This window comes from Poeciliopsis prolifica, unplaced genomic scaffold, assembly GCF_027474105.1.
Source record: "Poeciliopsis prolifica strain line A6 unplaced genomic scaffold, Auburn_PproV2 SCAFFOLD020, whole genome shotgun sequence".
NCBI classification, from domain to species: Eukaryota; Metazoa; Chordata; class Actinopteri; order Cyprinodontiformes; family Poeciliidae; genus Poeciliopsis; species Poeciliopsis prolifica.
In genome coordinates, this window is record NW_026562395.1 from 3,840,382 (window position 1) to 3,860,552 (window position 20,171).

General features: G+C 39.5%; 1 protein-coding gene across 1 annotated transcript; it reads left to right on the top strand.

The window, feature by feature from the left end:
• The first annotated feature begins 891 nt into the window (after positions 1-891).
• On the top strand, positions 892-17,465 carry mmut (methylmalonyl CoA mutase). The gene is made up of 13 exons (XM_055044159.1): positions 892-982; positions 2,303-2,748; positions 4,693-5,060; positions 5,150-5,307; positions 6,402-6,573; positions 6,663-6,911; positions 7,659-7,770; positions 11,406-11,521; positions 13,844-13,959; positions 14,719-14,850; positions 14,928-15,075; positions 16,138-16,305; positions 16,867-17,465. The coding sequence occupies exons 2-13, from the start codon at positions 2,349-2,351 to the stop codon at positions 16,993-16,995; spliced, it is 2,268 nt and encodes a 755-aa protein (XP_054900134.1). The 5' UTR covers positions 892-982; positions 2,303-2,348; the 3' UTR covers positions 16,996-17,465.
• The last annotated feature ends 2,706 nt before the right edge of the window (positions 17,466-20,171 follow it).

Genomic DNA, 20,171 nt, shown 5'->3' on the forward strand with positions numbered 1-20,171 from the left:
AATAAATGTAATATAAACGCTACGAAATAATTCAAATTTTTCTGAGATGGCAAATTTTCTCATTTTAAAGTGATGGTTTTTCTCTAGCAATTTTTCCACTAATCTTCTGTCCTGTGAAAACAAGACAGAATATGTTTTTTTTTTGTTTTTTTTGCTGATCAAAGCAGAAACAAACTTGGATCAGGGTCTTGGAAGTTTTTTTTAAAGAGGATTCACAAACTTACTGGATTCAACTTGGAATTTGTACAAGCTTGCTGTTACGTAGGGCGGCCACAGGTAGGCAGTGTACAGAAGCCTTAAATATGCCTTTAACAGGCTGAACAGAAGCACAACGTTACATGTTAAACTTCAAAAACCATCAACACAAAAGTTTGATATTCTTAAATTAAAAATTAAATTAAAGCTTGTACTCTAATCTTCAAGGTAGGTGAGTTAAATTATTTGCACATCTCTAGAAAATATCACATAATTTCTTCTCATAATTCAATTGTAAGTTTTATGAAATTCTAACGAGTTGGATTACTTTGTGATAGTTTGTGATTTATATGCATTTAAAAAAGACTTGATGAAGGGATTGGTGACGAATTAAAGAGTTAGAAATGGGACACTTAATGAAGGATTGTGTATTTATAACGTATCCGTCTTTGTAATTTGTAGTTATTTTCTCTGTTTTGTGCTCCAGAAACAACTATTATATATTGGGTCTTTTATTTTATTAATTTAATCAAATAAATTAAAGCCACACCCGGTTGCTAATGTGGCGCAATAGTCTTGATTAATTTTAGATTTACTGCTAAAATAAGTGTACACTAAACTCTAAAACTCTACTGTCTTTGTTTTAATGTTAACTTCCGGTGTCATGGTTCAAAGGTCGCGATTTCGACTCTCGCATGCGATTGGCTGAGGGCGGGTGTTTTGAAGCCTCATTGGACATCGGTGGACTCGCCTCTCGACAGCTCGAAGCAGCACAACAAACTACAAGGTCAGAAACTTGCCACAAAATGTTCTGTGAAGTGTTTCCGTGTCGCGTAAAAAACCCCAGCAGAAATTAGCCGGGTTATTACGTCCTATTTGGGTAATGCTGTTAGTAGACACGACTCGCCATATGTAACCGTCACCGTTAGAAAACGGGGGCTAGCGGTTAGCATCACGCTAATAGCTTCCTTTTACCTGTATTTTCAAGGGAAATAACACAAACTTCCTTTAGTCCTTTAGTATTAATAAAGTGTAGCGTTTGTTAATACGCGAATATGTATTCAGCGTTGTCAGTAAATGTCATAAAGCCTCTGACTGAAGTTGTCTTCTTTGTCAGCTTGTTTAGCCTTTTTTTAAAGTCCCTGGTTCTGAAGCTGCCACCCCAACAAATTTTGACAGAACAAAAACATACACTCTAAACAACACACTTATAACATATATATATATGTGACCTCGGTTACCACCTTAGTTATGTGTGAAGAACCTTAAATCCTCTGGTGTTATCTTTTTACCAGATCACACATAAGTTTGTAAAGAAAATGATCAGAGGCTCTGATGCAAATTAACCACAGTTTATTTAATCACAATAATGCTAGGCATAAATAGTCAATTCATTTTTATTGTACAATATCAACCACTTTAAAATCCTAAATCTGTGCTGTCCCTGGTTCCAAGCTGTTTTATCTAGATTGAGGAGACTAGTGGAAGGGGAGTTTCTTGTTTTGTGTTATTCACCGGGAGTTTTTCTTTTGTTGTGCGAGTGTGTTTTTGTTTGGGAACACCTAGGTGTATTCAGTTACATTTGTTTTTTTTAAATTATTATTTCTCCCCCAAGCAGTCTGATGTTATTTAATCAAAGTAACTGGTCATCAGCGGTAAGGTTTCCAGGGCCAGCATAGATTTAGGATTTTAAAGTGGTTGATATTGTACAATAAAAATGAATTGACTATTTATGCCTAGCATTATTGTGATTAAATAAACTGTGGTTAATTTGCATCAGTGCCTCTGATCATTTTCTTTACAAACGTATGTGTGATCTGGTAAAAAGACAACACCAGAGGATTTAAGGTTCTTCACACATAACTAAGGTGGTAACCGAGGTCACATATATATACCATCTTCAGCTTCCTCAATGTTCACCTGGACGACAAGACTGATAGTTCAGATTGATTAAGTGAATTTGGCTGCATTTTTTCACATCTTTACTTGAGTGTTTGGCATAGCTCTGTTGAAAAGAAGCGCAATTATTATTGTGTCAGGACAAAAATAAACGTGCCATGAATATCTTTTTCTTTGAAGCTCACTTTTCACAATGTCCTCTCCACAGACTCCAGGTTACCCATGCGTGTGTGAGTGAGCCAGCAGCTGTCAGGATGTTGTCGGCTCAGAGGGCATGTGCAGCGATGGCTGCCCGCCGCCTGGCCGGAGCTCGCGTCTCCTCAGCCCAGACACACCGCTCGCAGATTCACACCTCGGTGTCGTGTCAGGCTGATGAAGTCAGGCTGAACGCCGAGTGGGCCGGCCTGGCGAAGAAGCAGCTCAAGGGGAAGAACCCGGAAGATCTGATCTGGCGGACACCTGAGGGGCTCAACATCAAACCGGTGTACACGCAGGCTGACTCTGAGGGACACGCCGACGAGCTGCCGGGGGTCTTTCCATACACTAGAGGGCCTTATCCCACCATGTACACCTACAGGCCATGGACGATCAGGCAGTATGCTGGCTTCAGCACCGTGGAGGAGAGCAACAAGTTCTACAGGGATAACATTAAAGGTAGACTGGTTTACCTTAAGTCGACTTCACTTAAATGTGGTTTTGTTTGTATTAAATCTTAAAACGTTCAGAGTTCTAAAAAGTTTCAGGTCTGCAGTTGTTTTATCTGAAACCACATTGTGCTTTTTTCACCCTGCTTTGGGAGGAATTTAGTAAATTATGTTATCTAATAGTAAAAATTTAAAAAAGAAGAAAAAAATTCTAATAAAAAAAAATGTGTGGACTACATCATTTGAGTGGACAAAAGCAGTAACATTAAATGAATAAATAACATTTTAAAAGCATGGCTCAGTTCAGATAAAATATCCGATCATAAACAAAAAATTATAAACGTCAATAAAAAAGACTTTGCAATGAACAGAAGTGATGGCAGTTCGGGATCCCATAAAGTTTTCTATTGTTTGGAGTGCTGGTAAGTGAAAAAAAAATCATTGAAGGTGCATCAGATACATTGTTTTCACAATCTCAAAACATACACAAGCAAGCTCTAATGTATTCCACTGGAATTTTACTTGATAAACCAAAGCAAAGTAGCACATAAAAAAAAAAATTTCTCCAAAAAAAAAATCTCAAAATGTGTGAGCACTCTATGCATTCGGCACCATTACTCTAAGACTCCTAAACAAAATCCAGTGCCATACATTGGAATAGAGCTAGTTTTTTCTTCGTTCTGTCATCATAATGCTTCCAACACTCTCTGTGTTCAATACTAATATTATACCCAGTGAAATATTCGAATTTCTATACTTTCTGTATGTTAGAGAACGACTATATGTCCATAGATCTACAACAGCAAGGCAACCTAAAAAGAGTGTTTGCTACAAACAAAGGCTTGAAATGGCTTTTCCAAAAAATCCATTTTTGGGTAGAATGTGTTACAAAGCTGCCCTGTGATGGACTGGCAACCTGTCCAGGGTGACCGCTGGAAATAGGCACCAGCTTCCCTCGCTACCCCTATAGGAATAAGCGTGTAAGTAAGATAATAGATGGATGGGTGTCACAAAGCTTTTCGTACTCTTGAGTTTGTGATAGCTGCTAAAAATAAAAAAATGAACTCAAAGGGCTCATTATCACTTCCAAATGATTCCAAACACCTGAAGGTTGTATAGGCAGCCTGGCTTCCTGTGGCTCTGGGTCACTGCTGTTGGAAGAGTGTGTGAACAGAAATGCAGTAATCGTGCACAAAAATGCCAAAACACATTCTGCTGCAGAGGAGATAAGCATAGATGGACAATTTCCAAAAACATCAGAAGTTTCAAAGCAAAATAACTGAAATATTTTGCAATATTGCATTGATTTATATGAGATCAAAAGGATTTAATAAAATGGTGAAAGAACACTAGCAACACCAGACTGCAGAAACAGACAATTTTTGAACATTTCTGTGTTTATCTGCTGCAATAAAAGTATTTTCCAGATCAAGAAGATGTTTCTTATCTTTTTTTTTTTTTTGGCTGATCATAATTTTGAGTTTTCATCCAGTTTTGGACCTAGTAGTCCACCGTGATGCAATTGATGTACGTTCACAGGCACGTGTAGCTGTAACTGAGTATCGCTGTGGGTCACGGCTTCAGGATGGCGTTGCCAAGCTTTGACAGTGTTCAGTTTCGGGGCAAAAAGCCTGTTAAGTTTGTGATTTGATGTTCACCACGGGGCAACCGAAGATGTCGGAGATCAGCGCTTTGATAGACGCAGTTTGACACGATGCTCCTGCAAGGTCAGCTTTGAGACAGCAGCGTGACGTCCCTGTTATTTCAGCAGACAGTTGTCTCTCACCTACGAGTTATAAATGAGGGGCGCTGTTTGAAGCAGAATTATAAGCGACCACATTTTGGTTATAAATGCTTTTATTTATCTCAGAACTGCTTGAGAAAAACAATGCTGCTATGTTTTTCCTTCCCCCTTTTCTCTCACCCACAATCCGTCTCATCTTTTCCGTTTCAGCGGGTCAGCAGGGTCTGTCTGTGGCGTTTGACCTCCCGACCCACCGTGGCTATGACTCAGACAATCCCAGAGTCCACGGGGACGTGGGGATGGCCGGAGTGGCTATCGACACCGTGGAGGACATGAAGATGCTCTTTGACGGAATCCCCCTAGAAAAGATGTCTGTGTCAATGACAATGAACGGAGCTGTTATCCCAGTACTGGCCATGTTTATCGTCACCGGGGAGGAACAGGGAGTGGCCAAAGAAAAACTAACCGGCACCATTCAGAATGACATTCTAAAGGAGTTCATGGTGCGCAACACCTACATTTTCCCTCCGGAACCATCCATGCACGCCATTGCAGACATCTTTGCATATACCTCCAAGGTATTGACCACACTGCTCCTATGATTATGCTTTTCATGTATTTTTTTTGTTTGTTTTTTTTTACAAGTTTTCTTTTGCTTTGTTTTCAGCATATGCCTAAATTCAACTCCATATCCATCAGTGGCTACCATCTTCAAGAGGCCGGCGCAGATGCTATTTTAGAAGTGGCATACACCATTGCTAACGGCCTGGAGTACTGCCGGACGGGTCTGAAAGCAGGTCTAACCATCGATGAGTTTGCGCCAAGGTGTGTGATTGAAATTTGATCAAAATGGTAATGTTAATACCTTCTAAAAAAATGTAAGACATGTTTATACCCCTCTCTGTATGATTCAGACAGACCCTAAGAAGCTGAAACCAAGACTATAAGATAAAAAATGTCTCTCCATCAGATACCCAACTCCGCCATGTCTTTCTTTTTCTTTCTTTATGAAATAATGTAGCATGCTGCGCACCAACGTGAAGGTATTCAGTGTTTTCACGTGGCGCCACGATAAACCCAGAATCAATAGCTCTGTTGACAAACATTTCTTTTCAAAGCCCACAAAAGCAGCTCTATTGTGGGCTTTGAAAAGTCATGCAATTAGTCATTGTAGAGAAGGCAGATGGCTGAAACCGTTTCTAACTGATCAGATTTCCACCTGTCGGCGAGCATTGTATCTTCAGAGACGGCCCTTAAAGATAACTTCTTCGTATCACTATGGATTCATTCGGGTCTATGGAATGGATTTTGCTCTGTTCATTCTTATCTCTTCTTATGTCTGATTTAAAAACGTAAATAAAATTAAATTGCAGTCAGATTTCACACTTTTCTAACATGGAACATTATAAGTGCTGATTAGGATTTGAAGGCTTGTGTTGCATTGCAGTTAGTCATAGATGGGTTTTTATTCTGTGTACTAGATATGGGCGACATCACTTTGTGAATGTTTTCATGTTTTCTGTAAATGTGTATTAGGACATCTTGTTTTCATGTGCATGTTCTTCACAATTAAGGCTTACCTGACCTCCATTCATTTTGTGTCATTGTGCCAACGTGTCTACTTTTACAAATAGATCTCAGGAATTCCTGGCTGTTAATGTCAGGAACCCTGATGACCTTATATCCAAAATGTCATTTTTTACTTTTTACATTTTGTCACATTACAACCGCAAAGTTCAATGTATTTTAATAGAATTTTTCTATTTCACATGTGTGGCATTTGTGGTTATTCATTCTCGTACTCTGCAGGACTACTTGTTTCTGCAGAGCTTTTGACATGAACAAAGTCACAGTCAGATTGATTGAGATATATGAAATATGTTTTCTTGAAATGTTGTCCTTCTTTTCTTTGTTGCCAGGTTGTCATTCTTCTGGGGCATAGGGATGAATTTCTACATGGAAATAGCCAAGCTGAGGGCAGCTAGGAGGTTATGGGCCACGCTCATTAAAGAAAACTTCCAGCCCAAGAACCCCAAGTCTCTCCTCTTGCGCACACACTGCCAGACCTCAGGCTGGTCACTCACTGAGCAGGTGAGTGAATCCATGCATTCAACCAAGATCCGAGCATCGTCTAGCGACGAGTTCAAAGCCGCAGCTTTCCCCTGCGCCTCCTTTCTCAGGATCCCTACAACAACGTGATCCGCACGGTGATCGAAGCCATGGCTGCTGTGTTCGGAGGCACCCAGTCACTTCACACCAACTCCTTCGACGAAGCTCTGGGTTTGCCGACGGTGAAGAGCGCTCGCATCGCCAGAAACACCCAGATTATCATCCAGGAGGAGTCGGGGATCCCTAAAGTGGCAGATCCCTGGGGCGGCTCATTCATGATGGAGGCGCTCACCGACGATGTTTATAACACGGCTCTGAAGGTATTGTGGAGGTTGTTCTTAACTCTTTAAGTCTGACTGCACCTCATTGTTATAAAGCTAAATACATTTTATCTCTCATCAGTAAAGACATTTAATGTTGTTGCAGCCAGGGTGCTTTCACATCTGATAGTCTGGCAGATTCGGTTCGATTGGGGACCAAAATTACAACATTTGTTACATTTTCAGGTGCTGTTCGGTGTTGTGCTCCCAACTAATTGAAAAACTTGTTCCCCTCCTTATCTGTGGTGGTGCTACCCCTAATACTACTGGAGGAAATGACACAAAACCTGAGAAGAAAACACTAGCACAACCTCCTCCTTTATAAAATGTAAACAAAAATGGAGCAGATTTTTAGCGGTTGCGGGATTTCTCTTTTGTCTCTGGTAACAGACTTCAAACTGTTACTTCGTGTATGTATGGGCTATACTCACATGTTTGTTTAGGTTTTATTGGCACAGAATGCCCTGTGCTTTTCAGCAGTTTGCTTTCTGCTTTTGGAGCGGTTTCTGGTCTAATTGTACCAACATATGCATTCAAACTGCACCAAAGTTCACTTTAATAGATCGCAGTTGTTAGGCGGACCAGATTTTGCTTTTTCTGGTCTGTATTGGATTGCGCATTCTCACCTCCCCAACGAAACTGGATTTTCTAGATAAGTTGGAATTTGATTAAAGTGGACTAAGCAAAACTAGTATCAATGCAGCCTTAGCCTGCCAGTTTCCTCAGGCTCTGTCTGTGTTTCTGCAGTTCATCAAAGACATAGAAGAGATGGGAGGCATGGCCAGAGCCGTGGCAGAGGGAATTCCAAAACTACGGATTGAGGAATGTGCTGCACGGAGACAGGCCCGCATCGACTCAGGTATCACACTGAGACATTTTCATCATCTTCAGATTAAACCTCTCATTCTTGTCTATTTTCACTTCCTCCTCTGTCCTACTACCACAAAGTTGTCTGTCTGCAGCTAGCCGAGTTAAAGCAGCAGTGCGACTATAAAAACCATGCTGATCTATAGTTTATGATTCTACAGTGGCATGCAAAAATTAAAGTTTCATAAAGTCATCAAGATGAATCATGACTTTTGTTGCTCTGTTTTAACATTTAGCATGTTTCTTCAATATTTTTTTTTCTTTTTTCTGTTTCAAAGTAATAAAAATGGAAAAGGGCTTGAAGCAAATCAGAAAGCCACCACAATGGTTGCCGACCGTTGGCATTACTAAATAATGTCTCCTTTTGCAAGCCTTTAGCGTTTAATTTTAACAAGTACCCAGCACTCAAACACTTGCAGAAATTCACACAAATCCTTTAACTCTAAGCCAAAAGGTTTTTTTCTTTTGGTGACTTCCATGAAGCACCATCTATTCAGTCATTTGCAATTTTCAATGTTCTCTTATTATGTTTTTGTTTTTTTGTTTTTTTTCCAATTAAAATACAAATGGGGGAAACCTTCTGTGAGCAGCGGCTGATATATTCACTGACAACTTGGTGAAATGACCCCAGAATAAAATTCACAGTAATGTCTGCATGCTGTGAATATTGGCTCGGTCTGTCCTTCTTTGCCTAAAAACTTCAAAGTTATGGTTTCATTCTCACTTAAAATGTTTCTCTGTAATCCCCCCTGGCATGCACTTTAAATTTTTTTCCTTAGCAGGGCTTTTGCATACAGACACATAAAATAATTTATGATCCTCCAAATGGGCTCTTCCTCATTAGCTTCCTACTGAAAGTTTTATTCTGTGCTGTGAAAATGGAATCGAGCAAACTTTGTTAGCAGACAGGACTGAGTAGAAAATGCGCTTTTCAAAATGGCTTCACTGATTGAGGAAGAAGCTGTCCAAACTCTCCTGATCCTTTGTGGGAAAAGTCATTGATCCCTTTTGTCAAATCACGACTTAAACACGGTGAGGCACATTTTTTGTTTAATTTTATCAGCAAACCAGTTCCAGTTAATACCTGAATTTTAGAATCAGCATGTTTTCAGACAGTACCCGTCTGAAAACAAAAAGTGGGATAAAATAAGACATCAGACTTCAATCTGAACAAATTCAACAACAGATGATGAATATGTTATTTGCATCTGTCAAGAAAGTGTTGAAATGTCATCACTAAGGCTTTGGGTCTTCAATGAGAGACGTTATCCATATATGGAGAAAACATGGAGGGAGTGTTGAACTCTTTGCGACTGTTTTTGCTGCTTTAGGATCTGGGCAAGTTGCCACAAATTGTTACGAACTATGAATTCTGCTCTCCGGTAGAAATCCTAGAAAAATCCGGCATATTGGGAAGTTAAATTAATCCATGTTATGCATCAAGACATTAATCTAGTAAACTGACAAATGGGTAGCGTAAAATAATCTTTTGTTGTGGTCTAATCGAAGTCCAAACTTAAATGTGATTGAGCTGTTCCCTTCCAGTTAGAAAACCAAACCATAAATAAAAGGTTTTCTGATGGTGTCCAGTTCACATCATTTACTCGATAAGATTAATTCTTCTCTGACAAGAAACACTTACTGAGCTTTCAAATCATTAATGGCGTGAATGACATTTACAAAGTAATTGGGCGTAATTGCTTGGGTGAACACAAATTACACATCATTATGTGATCCCACCTCAGTGTCTTTTGCTGCGTTGTGAGGTGAACTGAGGTAGGTTTGGGCAGCATAATCCAGTTATTACAACAGGGAATAATTGAGACTCAGATCTGCTTTTCTCTGCAGCAGTTTGTCTTTCTGTAAGTCTGATCTGTAGCTCTTCTCATTAAGGGTTTTATGAGTCACCTCGTTTTGGTTTTTTTCTCACTATTTGTTCTTTTCGTTTTGTTGGACCTTGAATCCTGTTTGTCTTCTGATCCCTTTGGATTTAGTACTGAGGGACTGAATCGTAAAATGCTTTTAGAAATCTCATGTAAGAATTTTGAATGTCTTTCTCAATGTTTAATCTTAAAACAATCATTTCTGTTGAGCGTACATTTAAGATTTACTTTTATAATCTTGGCAGATTTGGGTTTTAAGTTATTTTTTTTTATATTACCAACATGTTATTTCGGCCAGTAGAAACGGGTAAAACCTGGCCAGCTATTACAGGAAGGGTTTTGTTGGCCATCGATTATTGAAATGGGTACGGATGATTTTTTTGTGCTGTTTTTCAATTTTTACGTTTTATTAAATAAGGTCATTTAATGTTGTCTTGTCTAAGTGTTGCCTGACTCCATTCTAACCCTTTTAGCTTAATAAAAATAATTAAAAAATTAAATTTGTATGTCATACAGTGAGTGAGGAAGATGAACACTTTACTTACAGAAGCCATCGGACGCTTTTCTTTCATTTTTATTTTTTTTTATATTGCTGAGATGGAAGACTGCTGCCCTTCCCACCCACATTCCTGGGCTGCTACAAATCATGTCTCATCTCAGTCTTTACGGATCATTTGCTCTATTTAAGATTAAACTGACCAATTTAACAAGATGTGGATTTTCTTACTGAATGAATTTTAAACCGTCAGCTTAGCGTTACGCCTGCTTTCCTGCAATCTGAACAGTTGCATAACCCATCCATGCTGTTCGTTTCTTTAACCTTTTTGAAGTGTCAATTTGTATCAGTAACTCGGCATGGGTTAGTATGAGACTGTAACAGTATAATAAAGTCGAAGAGTAATAGTAATGTGGCATTTACCAAAACAAAGATGGAGAACAGAATAGACATATCATTTAGCATCCCTCTGTGGGGACATTCAACGAAAATCAAAGAGAAATAAATAGAAATAACTAAGGCCCTGTAAAGAAAGGTCAAATATACATTACTTTGGGTTCATTGGGAACAGCTACGATTATGGAGTCTTAACAGTCACTGGGAGGAAGGACCCACAGTAAAACTAAGTTAGGATGTAATAGCTTCTTAAATCGTCAATTGTCTGATAATTATTGCTAAAAAGAATTCACAATACTCAATATCACAGTTACAATTGTGTTCTCTGGTTGGAATTAAAGAAAAACATAGAATATAAAGGCTTTTTTGTTTGTTTCTTGCTGCTGGATGTCCTCACTGAGGGGCCATTAGGAATATTTCTAATTTATTCTATTGTATTGCTTAAAATAGATAATTGTAGAACATTGGAAATTTGCCCTGCAGTTGGACAAAAACATATGTAAAAAACATGCATAACTTAAAACTGGTAGCAGCAGAGCAGCACACCAATGTTTTGAGCTTGTGTAATAGCTCAGTAAAATGTTCTCCTGTTGTACTTTAATGCTCATTTTAAATGCCAAATAATACATAATTTTGAATTTATTAGGGAGATGTCAACAAAACAACTTTTTTTTTGTTTGTCTGAATACAACCAGCCAGAACAACAAGATGTAAATCACCAGATTTATTATCAACGATTTAAGACGGTCTGCCTTCGGCAGGTCCAATCTGACACTGGCCAATCCATCTCACCCTGCTTTTGTTGAGGCTCCTGCACATGAAGGCCTTTTGTATGTTTTTCTTTTTCTTTAGGGTCAGAGGTGATTGTTGGTGTGAATAAGTACCGCCTGGAAAAAGAGGAGACCGTGGAGGTGCTCGCCATAGACAATACCATAGTACGTCAGAAGCAGATTGAGAAACTGAAAAAGGTGAGTCCCGCAATAGACTTGAACGCACCGTGCGGCTATGAAGATTACAGTGCTCAAAGAAAAGTGGCGGAGGAACACAGGTTGTATTCAGAGGCTCATGTCTAAAAAAGATGAAGCATTTTAGTTCAAAAACAAACAAAAAAACCTTCTATTGCAGTCATGTTATGGAAATGTTTCAGACGCATAATGCATCATTATACATGGAATATCATCAAGTTAGGACATTTTCTATCCGTCTTGTCTTACACATGTTATTTTCTATGTCCAGGTATTTGTCTTCAAAACTTTGTCTACTTCTGATAACCTCCTTTAGGTTCTCTGATGACATGTTATGTTTTTTTAAGGCTTCTTTTAGCGTCCTACGGTCTGCTTTCATGGTTAGGTTGCAAAGGACAGCCTTTTTTAATGTCTTCCACCTTTAAGCTACTTTCAGTTCTATAAGAAAATTACATGAAGTTCTTATGAGCCCTCTTTAACTCCCTTACCAGACTCATAAACTGCTGCAGCTTTCTTTCTGAGGGCCTCAACAGTTTTTTGGTATTCTGATCACGTAGTGCAAATATTATGGTGAGATCCCAACTAAACATTCGGGGCTTAAATGCTCTAATTCATTTCTCACTCAAAACTGCATTAGCTGAAATACCATTTTCCAAAAAAAAACCCAAAGATTGTTCTTTAGTTTGTATTCTTAGTTTATTTCACTAGAGTTTTTTAATGTTGCTTCAATAACATTAAGTATCTATACAGATTTAAGGAAAAAATAGCATTGTCTAGTGTTTCCTAATGTTTCCTAATGTTTTTTTTTATGTTTATGATGCTGACCCTCATCCACTGGGAGAAAATTTTCTTTTTTTCTTGCTTCTTGGTAAAATCATGTCTTTTTGAGGGATTTGGAGGGGAAAAATGGTCACTGCTTTGCCAAATCTGAACAGTCTGTGCTCCAAGCTCCTTGCTTGAAACAGATGAGTTTTGAACTCGGAACATAAACTGTTTGCCCTGCAGAAATATTGAATTTATGTCCTCAACTTTGATACTTATTTTAACCAACAGCAAAGCAAAAACAGACCAAAACTAATGGTCTAATGTGCAGACATTTTAAGAGTATGAATTTGCTGCATGTTGATGTTTTTAATATCACAGCAATGCTGGACAACGATGAGTTGTAAATTCACGGTTATTGGAAAAAACAAAGGAGAGATTGCACTCGTCAATGAACTTGGAGGAAAGTCTTCTGTTCTTCTTCCTTTCATTTTTTTTTTTTACATTTCCTTTCTTCCTTCCTTACATTTAGATCGAAGACAAATTCACTAAGTTGACAACAACAGGCTGACTGTAATAAACCGGCTAATTTTTAGACCTTTGCAGAGGCAGAAAAGCTCTTTTTGTCATTTATTGGACGATCAGTGATTATCCAAAATGAAGGAAACTGAGTCCAGTTTATCTGTGCAGCCCCAGTGAAAACGCTTCGCTTGTTACCGTCAACCCAGTTCAACAGTATAAGTTGTTGAGATTTTTAAGACAGTTTTGTATTACACAGCTCACAATCACCAGGCACAGGGAGGGGACTTTAATTAATCACTGGTTAAATAAAAATATAAAACAATGATAATATCCCGTGGCTTGCAAGTTCTATGTCCAGCCAACCAGCCATCAGTTTCTCCATGTGGCTGTCAAATCAGATAACAAACTGATGAAAGGTCCAGCTAACCATTAGTTGGTTCATCTGCCTGTCAAACCATCAATTTGTGCGTTTTGTAAGACAAAAAATTTTTTTTTTCCATTTCTCTTTCTCTATTGAAATGTCTTTATAATGAAAAAGTGTAATAACACAATATTTAAAATTACATATTTCTAGGTAATTAGGAAGAAGAATCACTGATACATTCCCTGACTTGTTCTCGACGTTGTTTTTGAAACATTAGAAAAAGAAGGCAAAATTTTAACATTTATCAAAGTGTACAAAAAGAATAATGACATTTTAGAAAAGGGTGGCAACAATAACTTGGATTAACATTAATTTCATTTATCTTAGAAACCAAAGGTGGTGCACTCCCATAGTCTGTAACCAGACTCTCACATAACATTAAATTACTTGTCTTGAACCACTTTTGTCAAAGCTGACATCATGTGACAATGATTATGTAAACTATCATCTCAAGGATAATTGTTTTTCAAAAAACAACTGATATTTAGTTTGCTTTTCGGTGCAGAGAAAACCTTCTCTGTGCCTTGCTCTGTGAAAGAAAGCCACAGAGTGAAGTGCTTTCTTATTTCTCGCTTCCCAGTTGATTTCGTCCTTGCCCGCTTGCTATTTTATTTCAGGTGAAAGAAAGTCGTGATCCCGAGGTTGCGAAGAAGTGCCTGGCAGCGATTGAAGAATGTTCCCGAACCAGGGAGGGCAACCTTCTCGGCCTGGCAGTGGAGGCGGCGCGGGCCAGGTCAGAACCGCTCCGCCAGAACAAACTTTGTTTATGCTGGAAGGCACACTGAGTGCATATAGAGCACTTCCATTCGTCTTGGTGTAGAGTGTTCGCCATCTGTGTAATTTCTGCAAACGTGAAGATCTGATGATAAATAGCTGGCATTTGCTGACTCATAAAGTCACACAGTCATTCACATCCTTTCTCCAGAAGCTGTAGTTAAAGAGGCACTTAAGTCAAGGGGGCTTAATTTTTATGTCACATATAGACATTGATAAACTCACCAGGGAAAGTCACCTCAACCCTCCTCTTTTTAAACATTCCCCACTGTTATTTTAATAAACTCTTTATTATTCAAACAGGCCTGTATCTGCTCTTCTATCATAAAAATGATTCATTTTGTAATATCTTAGTATCTAAATATCTTTCAATTTCCAAAATATGTGAAAAACCGGGTTCTGAAGGGAGATTAAATACTGTTTGTCAGTAGAACTAGATGCATCATATTCAGCCAATCCTGCTGATGAAATGCTGGGAAGCCATGTACAAGATGCATTTAGTGGTTTTTACATTTGTACAGGGGACCCGACCCTCTTTGTATTATTGGTGTAATTCTCTAAAACTCTATTACGCAACCCTCAGACTGAAGTCCGTTCTGCAAAACGTAAATGAAATCCAGTGAAACACAAAATCCTCTTTTGGAAACGGTTTTCTTTATCGAGTTTCAGTGGGAGAAGGGGATGCTGAGCGATAGTCACTGTGGTCGTTTTTACGCAGATGCTCTGTCGGTGAAATAACCGACGCAATGAAGAAAGTATTTGGTGAGCACAAGGCCAGCACCAGGATGGTGAGCGGGGCGTACCGCAGCGAGTTCGGAGAGCACGAGGAGATCGCTCTGGCCAACAACAGGTAGAAAACGACCCCCGTTCTCTTTATGGCTGTCGACACGGCAAGTTGAGTCTTATATCTTTAATTTAACAATTAAGAGTTACAGAGTTCAAGAGACACGAGGGCAGGAACCCTCGTCTACTGGTGGCCAAGATGGGACAGGATGGCCACGACAGGGGCGCCAAGGTCATCGCCACGGGGTTTGCCGACTTGGGGTTCGATGTTGACATTGGACCACTGTTTCAGGTCAGTGACTCTTCTTCGTCATGGCTAACCTCTGCTGCTGTAGCTTCTTTCTGTGCACAAAACTTTGTAGATGCCCGCTAATCACACTCGAATACGTTTGTTCACGCAATAAGTCCTTCAAAAAAACATGCCGCGCCATCACCCTCCTAACGCTTCCTGTCGTCTTCTTTGTCGTTTCGACCAGTGGTAACATCCGGTTTTTGAGCTCGTGCGATGTGGAAAAAGTGTCTCCATTGCGAAATGAACCAGTTTTGACACAGATGGGAAACGACCTCATCCTGGCGCAAAAAAAAAATGTTTTTACAATAAACATCCGGTTTTTTACATTTTTTTTTTAATTGCCATGTTTCCATTAAGCACATTTATTTTCGTAATTCCAATTTGCGCAAATGATTAATGGTTGAGGGAAATGCAGCTTATGAGAGGTTTCAGTGGCGAACATTACACAGTAGCTTTAGCTTGATGAAGGAGTTGAACAAATCTGCTGTATGCTAACTTATAGCCAGTTGAAAATACCCATTTTATGGTATTAATTTATGATGGTAATCGGCACATCCTTCCCTCTTGTACGACACTGAGGGAAAACGACAAAGAAACCTTTTCAAGGTTACAATCTGATACAATAACTGCACTTATGAGCTAATTCGCGCTAGCTTCCTCGCATCTGTCTGTTTCATTCATCCATTCATCCATCCAGAAGCAAAAGGAGAATAACAGAGCGGATTTGCTGCTTCCCACCACTGATTAGCCTCTGGCGGCGCAGATAGAAAGTGCGAGTGAAAGACAACATTAGATAATGTGTTTGCTCGCAGCACAGCTCTCCTTAGGAACTGTATTGTTTTGGTTGATGCCTCTTGCTTTCCGTCACCCTCCACATGTATTTGGTTGAGCAATATTTGCAGTTAAGAAAGATATTAAACACATATTTTAAAATATCTTGTCAGAGAGAGGAGCAAACCTCACACATGATTAGAAAGAAAGTCTTTATTTGTACTATTATTGCTTTTTTAGTAGTTTGTTTGGTGTGTCTGTTCTTGAGTTGCAAGCTCTCCCTCCCAACAGACTCCCCGGGAAGTCGCCCAGCAGGCGGTCGACGCTGACGTTCACTGCGTCGGGGTCAGCACATTAGCAGCAGGACACAAGACCCTGGTACCAGAGCTCATCAAAGAGCTACGGAAGCTCAACAGGCCAGATATCCTGGTCATTTGCGGGGGAGTCATCCCACCACAGGTAACGTCCGGGTTGTATTTTCACCAAGTTTTAACACTTACTTTGTTTGGAGAAGAACTAGCTAAAGTCCAGGAAAACTGGGGAAATTGCAGTTTAACAGTAATTTTCTGATCCAGGTAAAGATTATATCGGTACCAGGAATGGCACTATGTAAATTCACTCCACATGTCAGTCCCTCCAGTTTGCTGTGATTCCATAATCACCCACATTTTTTTGCCCTAATGCAAAATTCTGAGTTCATTCCACAAAAATAGTCAAAAACATTGAGTTTTAGTAACTGCTAACACCGGCCTGCAGGTGGCGGTGTTTTTTACTCCTACTGCACTGCTGCCTCAGCCTTGCATAATGTCAAGGCGTAGTAGATATGTGCAGTGATCGACATGAGTAGTAGCTAAAATCGATTTAATGAGGCGAGGACTGATGTTGACCAAGGCATTCATGAAAAGAAAGCAACAGAGTTATGTAGAGATGTTATATTTCTGTCAGTTTAAAAATATATATACATCCCACATGATTAAGAACTAAAAGCTGAGTCTGACCTGCGTCTCTCCGCCTTTGTAGGACTATGAATTCCTCTATCAGAGCGGCGTGTGCGCCATATTCGGTCCAGGAACCAGGATTCCTCAAGCTGCAGTCGAAGTTATTGACAATATCGAAAAGAGCCTGGAGAAAATACGACAAGCCGTGTAAGAAAAAAAGCAAAATGCTGTTTTTTTTATGAACAGTGTGGCTTATTTCACATGAACTTTGTGTCACAGCATGAGAATTTCATTCCCTGCACATCTTGGATGCTTCAGAAATGAGGTTAATGAAATACTTATCATCTGGCGGCGGTGTAGACCTGCTCGCAATGTAATATTCTGCCGTTTGTTAGCAGAGTGTAATTAAAGTCAGAGGAGTCGCCATGGGTAGATAGAAACCGAAATCAAGTGTACTTCTTTATAATCCTCTCCTCCTTAGATCACTCTAAGGTCTTTTAACATCAAGGTCAGTGTGTGTTTCATTTTATTATTTCTCATGCATGTTTAAAAGCAATTAAAAAGTATGTTTCATTAGAGATCACAATGTTGAAAACAGTTGGAGATGTGATTTTCTTTTCTGTGATCTACATCCTGCTTAGACACTTTGCTTGAAATAAAGTTTTTTTTTGTTTTTTTAAACTTTGGCGGTGCTCTGTCATTCTTTCTGGGATTTATATTGAATATATTGTGAGATTTGATTCCCATTCTTCTTTGGTCAACCTTTCTGCACCGTTCTGTTTACGGCTAAACGCTGGCAACAGGTTATGTTCCCATTTTGGTCCAGATAGTGATCAGTTTGACGGTCACAGTTTAACTTTAATCATTTGTGATCTTTGCTTAGCATATGTTGAATTCATGGCAATAAGATTAAAGGCGTTTTTGACCTTTCTGTCGTATTCAGTTCCTCTTCTTGCAATCACTAAAAAACTACAATCTGAGACATTGCCTCATATCCTTCACCCTTTAAAAACCGATCGCGAACACATCACATTATTTTTATATTTGTGTTTTATTTTTCTCGATTTGTAGATGGTGTCACTTTTTCTCCAAGTTCTTCTATGCATGTTTTGACTTTCACCTTTTTGACTCCCGTTCTTGGAGACGGCAAAGTGTTTCATTGCACATGGAACCATGTCGACTGTGCAAATGACCAAACCTACACACAACAAGGCTGTTATGATAATCACAGTCAGCATATAAATATCACAATTCCTCAACAAATACCTTTCCTGTTCGACTCCTACGACAAACCTGTGTGGTGATCAGCAGGAACAAAAATAAAGAAAATCGCTGTGACGCTACAGGGTGTTCTTATGTTTGTTTTCAGTCGAATGGGTGAGGGTCGATTTCTAAAAGCAATAAAAAGGGTGGGAAATCCAAGTGTTTGCATTTGAGATAAATTATATCATGAGTATGTTGGATATAAATGACATGTCCATGCAAATCATTATAGCTGCCACTGCATTGCGTTTGTACTCATTACGTGTTTATTCACTAATTTGACCACATAAAAATGCTCAAAAGTCCGAGCTTTACATTCACAAATTGAAAAATAAAATGTTCAGCAGACACTCCAAGATTCAAGGAAAAAAAAAAAGATAATATTGCACACAAGTAAAACTCTGCACTATTTACAGTGAGAAAGAGTTGTCTTTTTTTTTTTCCAAAGAAGAGTAAATAAATAAAAGTAATAGTCTCAAAGCGGCTCATGTTACGTTCACAGACACAGATATACACCACACAGCGGCTTAAATGCAATCATTTTCCCAGACAGATTTAGTGAACAAAATGCAGACTGAAAGCAGTAAGGTCACTTGTTTGCTAAACTCTGCCATTCAGTGGGACATACAAAACTACACAGCTACGTTTTTCATGCTGCCAAGTTGTTGATGACAAGTGAATCTAATAAAACTTTTTGTTTTTAAGCTCGAGCTCCGTTCAAACGGTGAAAGCAGACAATATAATCACCTGCAGTAAATGAGTCACAAGCCAAGAGCAGTGTAGTTGTAAAGAGGAACATCAGTGTGTTCATTCTTAGCACACCTGTGTGCTAACATGTGCTAAGTATCCAGCGATCTGTACTTTGATCGACACCCAAAGTATACATGGTTATTCTTGAAAATTATTCACGCAAATTAACAGACTGAAAACTGAGATTGACTAGTGGCCGGCTGTTATAATTTGTGCACAATGTGTGATTAAACGTACTGCTCCTATTTTATGACCCGTGCCACACTCTGCTGATGTGTTTTTCCCCTTTGGCCTCTTTGCTTGGATGAAATCATGATTAGGTATAGAGCTAATGGCCTGCAGTAGTAAACAAAAGTGGCTTTGCACAAGGTGTAGGGCTGCATTTGTGTAAGGTGCGAGGTCGGACTCTGACGTTGGACGAAGCGGACTGTCCTCTGGTCGATGTTCTGTCCGGTTTGAGGTCAGGATTGCGCAGACCGCTCACGTTCCTCATCCATGTCCCTGTGGTCCTTGCTTTTTAGCAATCATGTTGGAGAAGGAAACAGTCATCCATTGGGATGAAATTATCCTGAAGCATTAAGTGCTCCCTTTACTGGAATTACTTCTTGATGACGTAAGGCTTAAATTTAGCTGCTTGATCAGGAATCCCCTCCAGTGAAAGCTCTGTTTGCACTCGGGCAGTTCACCTTTTGTGAGTTCACTGATCTCGCCTCTTTCAGGCCGAGTTTTTGTCGTCCGGTCTGTTATAATACCACTAACAGCTGACCGAGGAATACTTAAAAGCACTAGAATTCACTGAGCTCGTTCGGGTGACCCGTTCTTTCACAAGATGTTTGCTGGATTGCAGACGGTGGCGGTGCAGTGTATGTAAATAACGTCCAACTTTCCTCTTGATTTCACTCAAAAAAATTTCCTAACCTCGAAGGGAGAACACCAATGCTATTTTCACGTCTGATAATCAGGCAGACTTGGCACAAATGGGTTGCAGCCATTCTCCGGATTCTAGATTTGTTTTCACAGTGCAGTATGTTGAGTGAGACTGGAGGCTTTTTAAGCGCTGCGTTCCCTCACTCGGCTGAGAATGTGAGAAATGGCATGTGGTTGTTCTTCTCCTTACCTGCCACTTCTTTGAAGCAGCTTGCATATTTTATGCAGACGGCAGCTTCTCAGCCTCCTTCACCGCTCTAAAGTACAGTCGGCTGACGGGATACGTTTTCACACATTTTCTCATATTTCTGTGAGAGCTTTCAACTCCTCCGGCCTCGAATTCTGAGTAACTTTTCTCATCTTTCTTGCTCATTGATTGTCTTGAACCCAACCTGGTCTTTTTACATGACAGGAACCCACAGAAGGTTTAAATTTCACCTGCAATGC

Bases quoted from the DNA above. Each gene is read 5' to 3' on its own strand.
- mmut (XM_055044159.1), top strand. From the start codon at position 2,349: ATGTTGTCGGCTCAGAGGGCATGTGCAGCGATGGCTGCCCGCCGCCTG. The intron at 11,522-13,843 runs GTGAGTCCCGCA...ATTTTATTTCAG, and splicing joins AGATTGAGAAACTGAAAAAG to GTGAAAGAAAGTCGTGATCC. The intron at 16,306-16,866 runs GTAACGTCCGGG...CCGCCTTTGTAG, and splicing joins GGGGAGTCATCCCACCACAG to GACTATGAATTCCTCTATCA.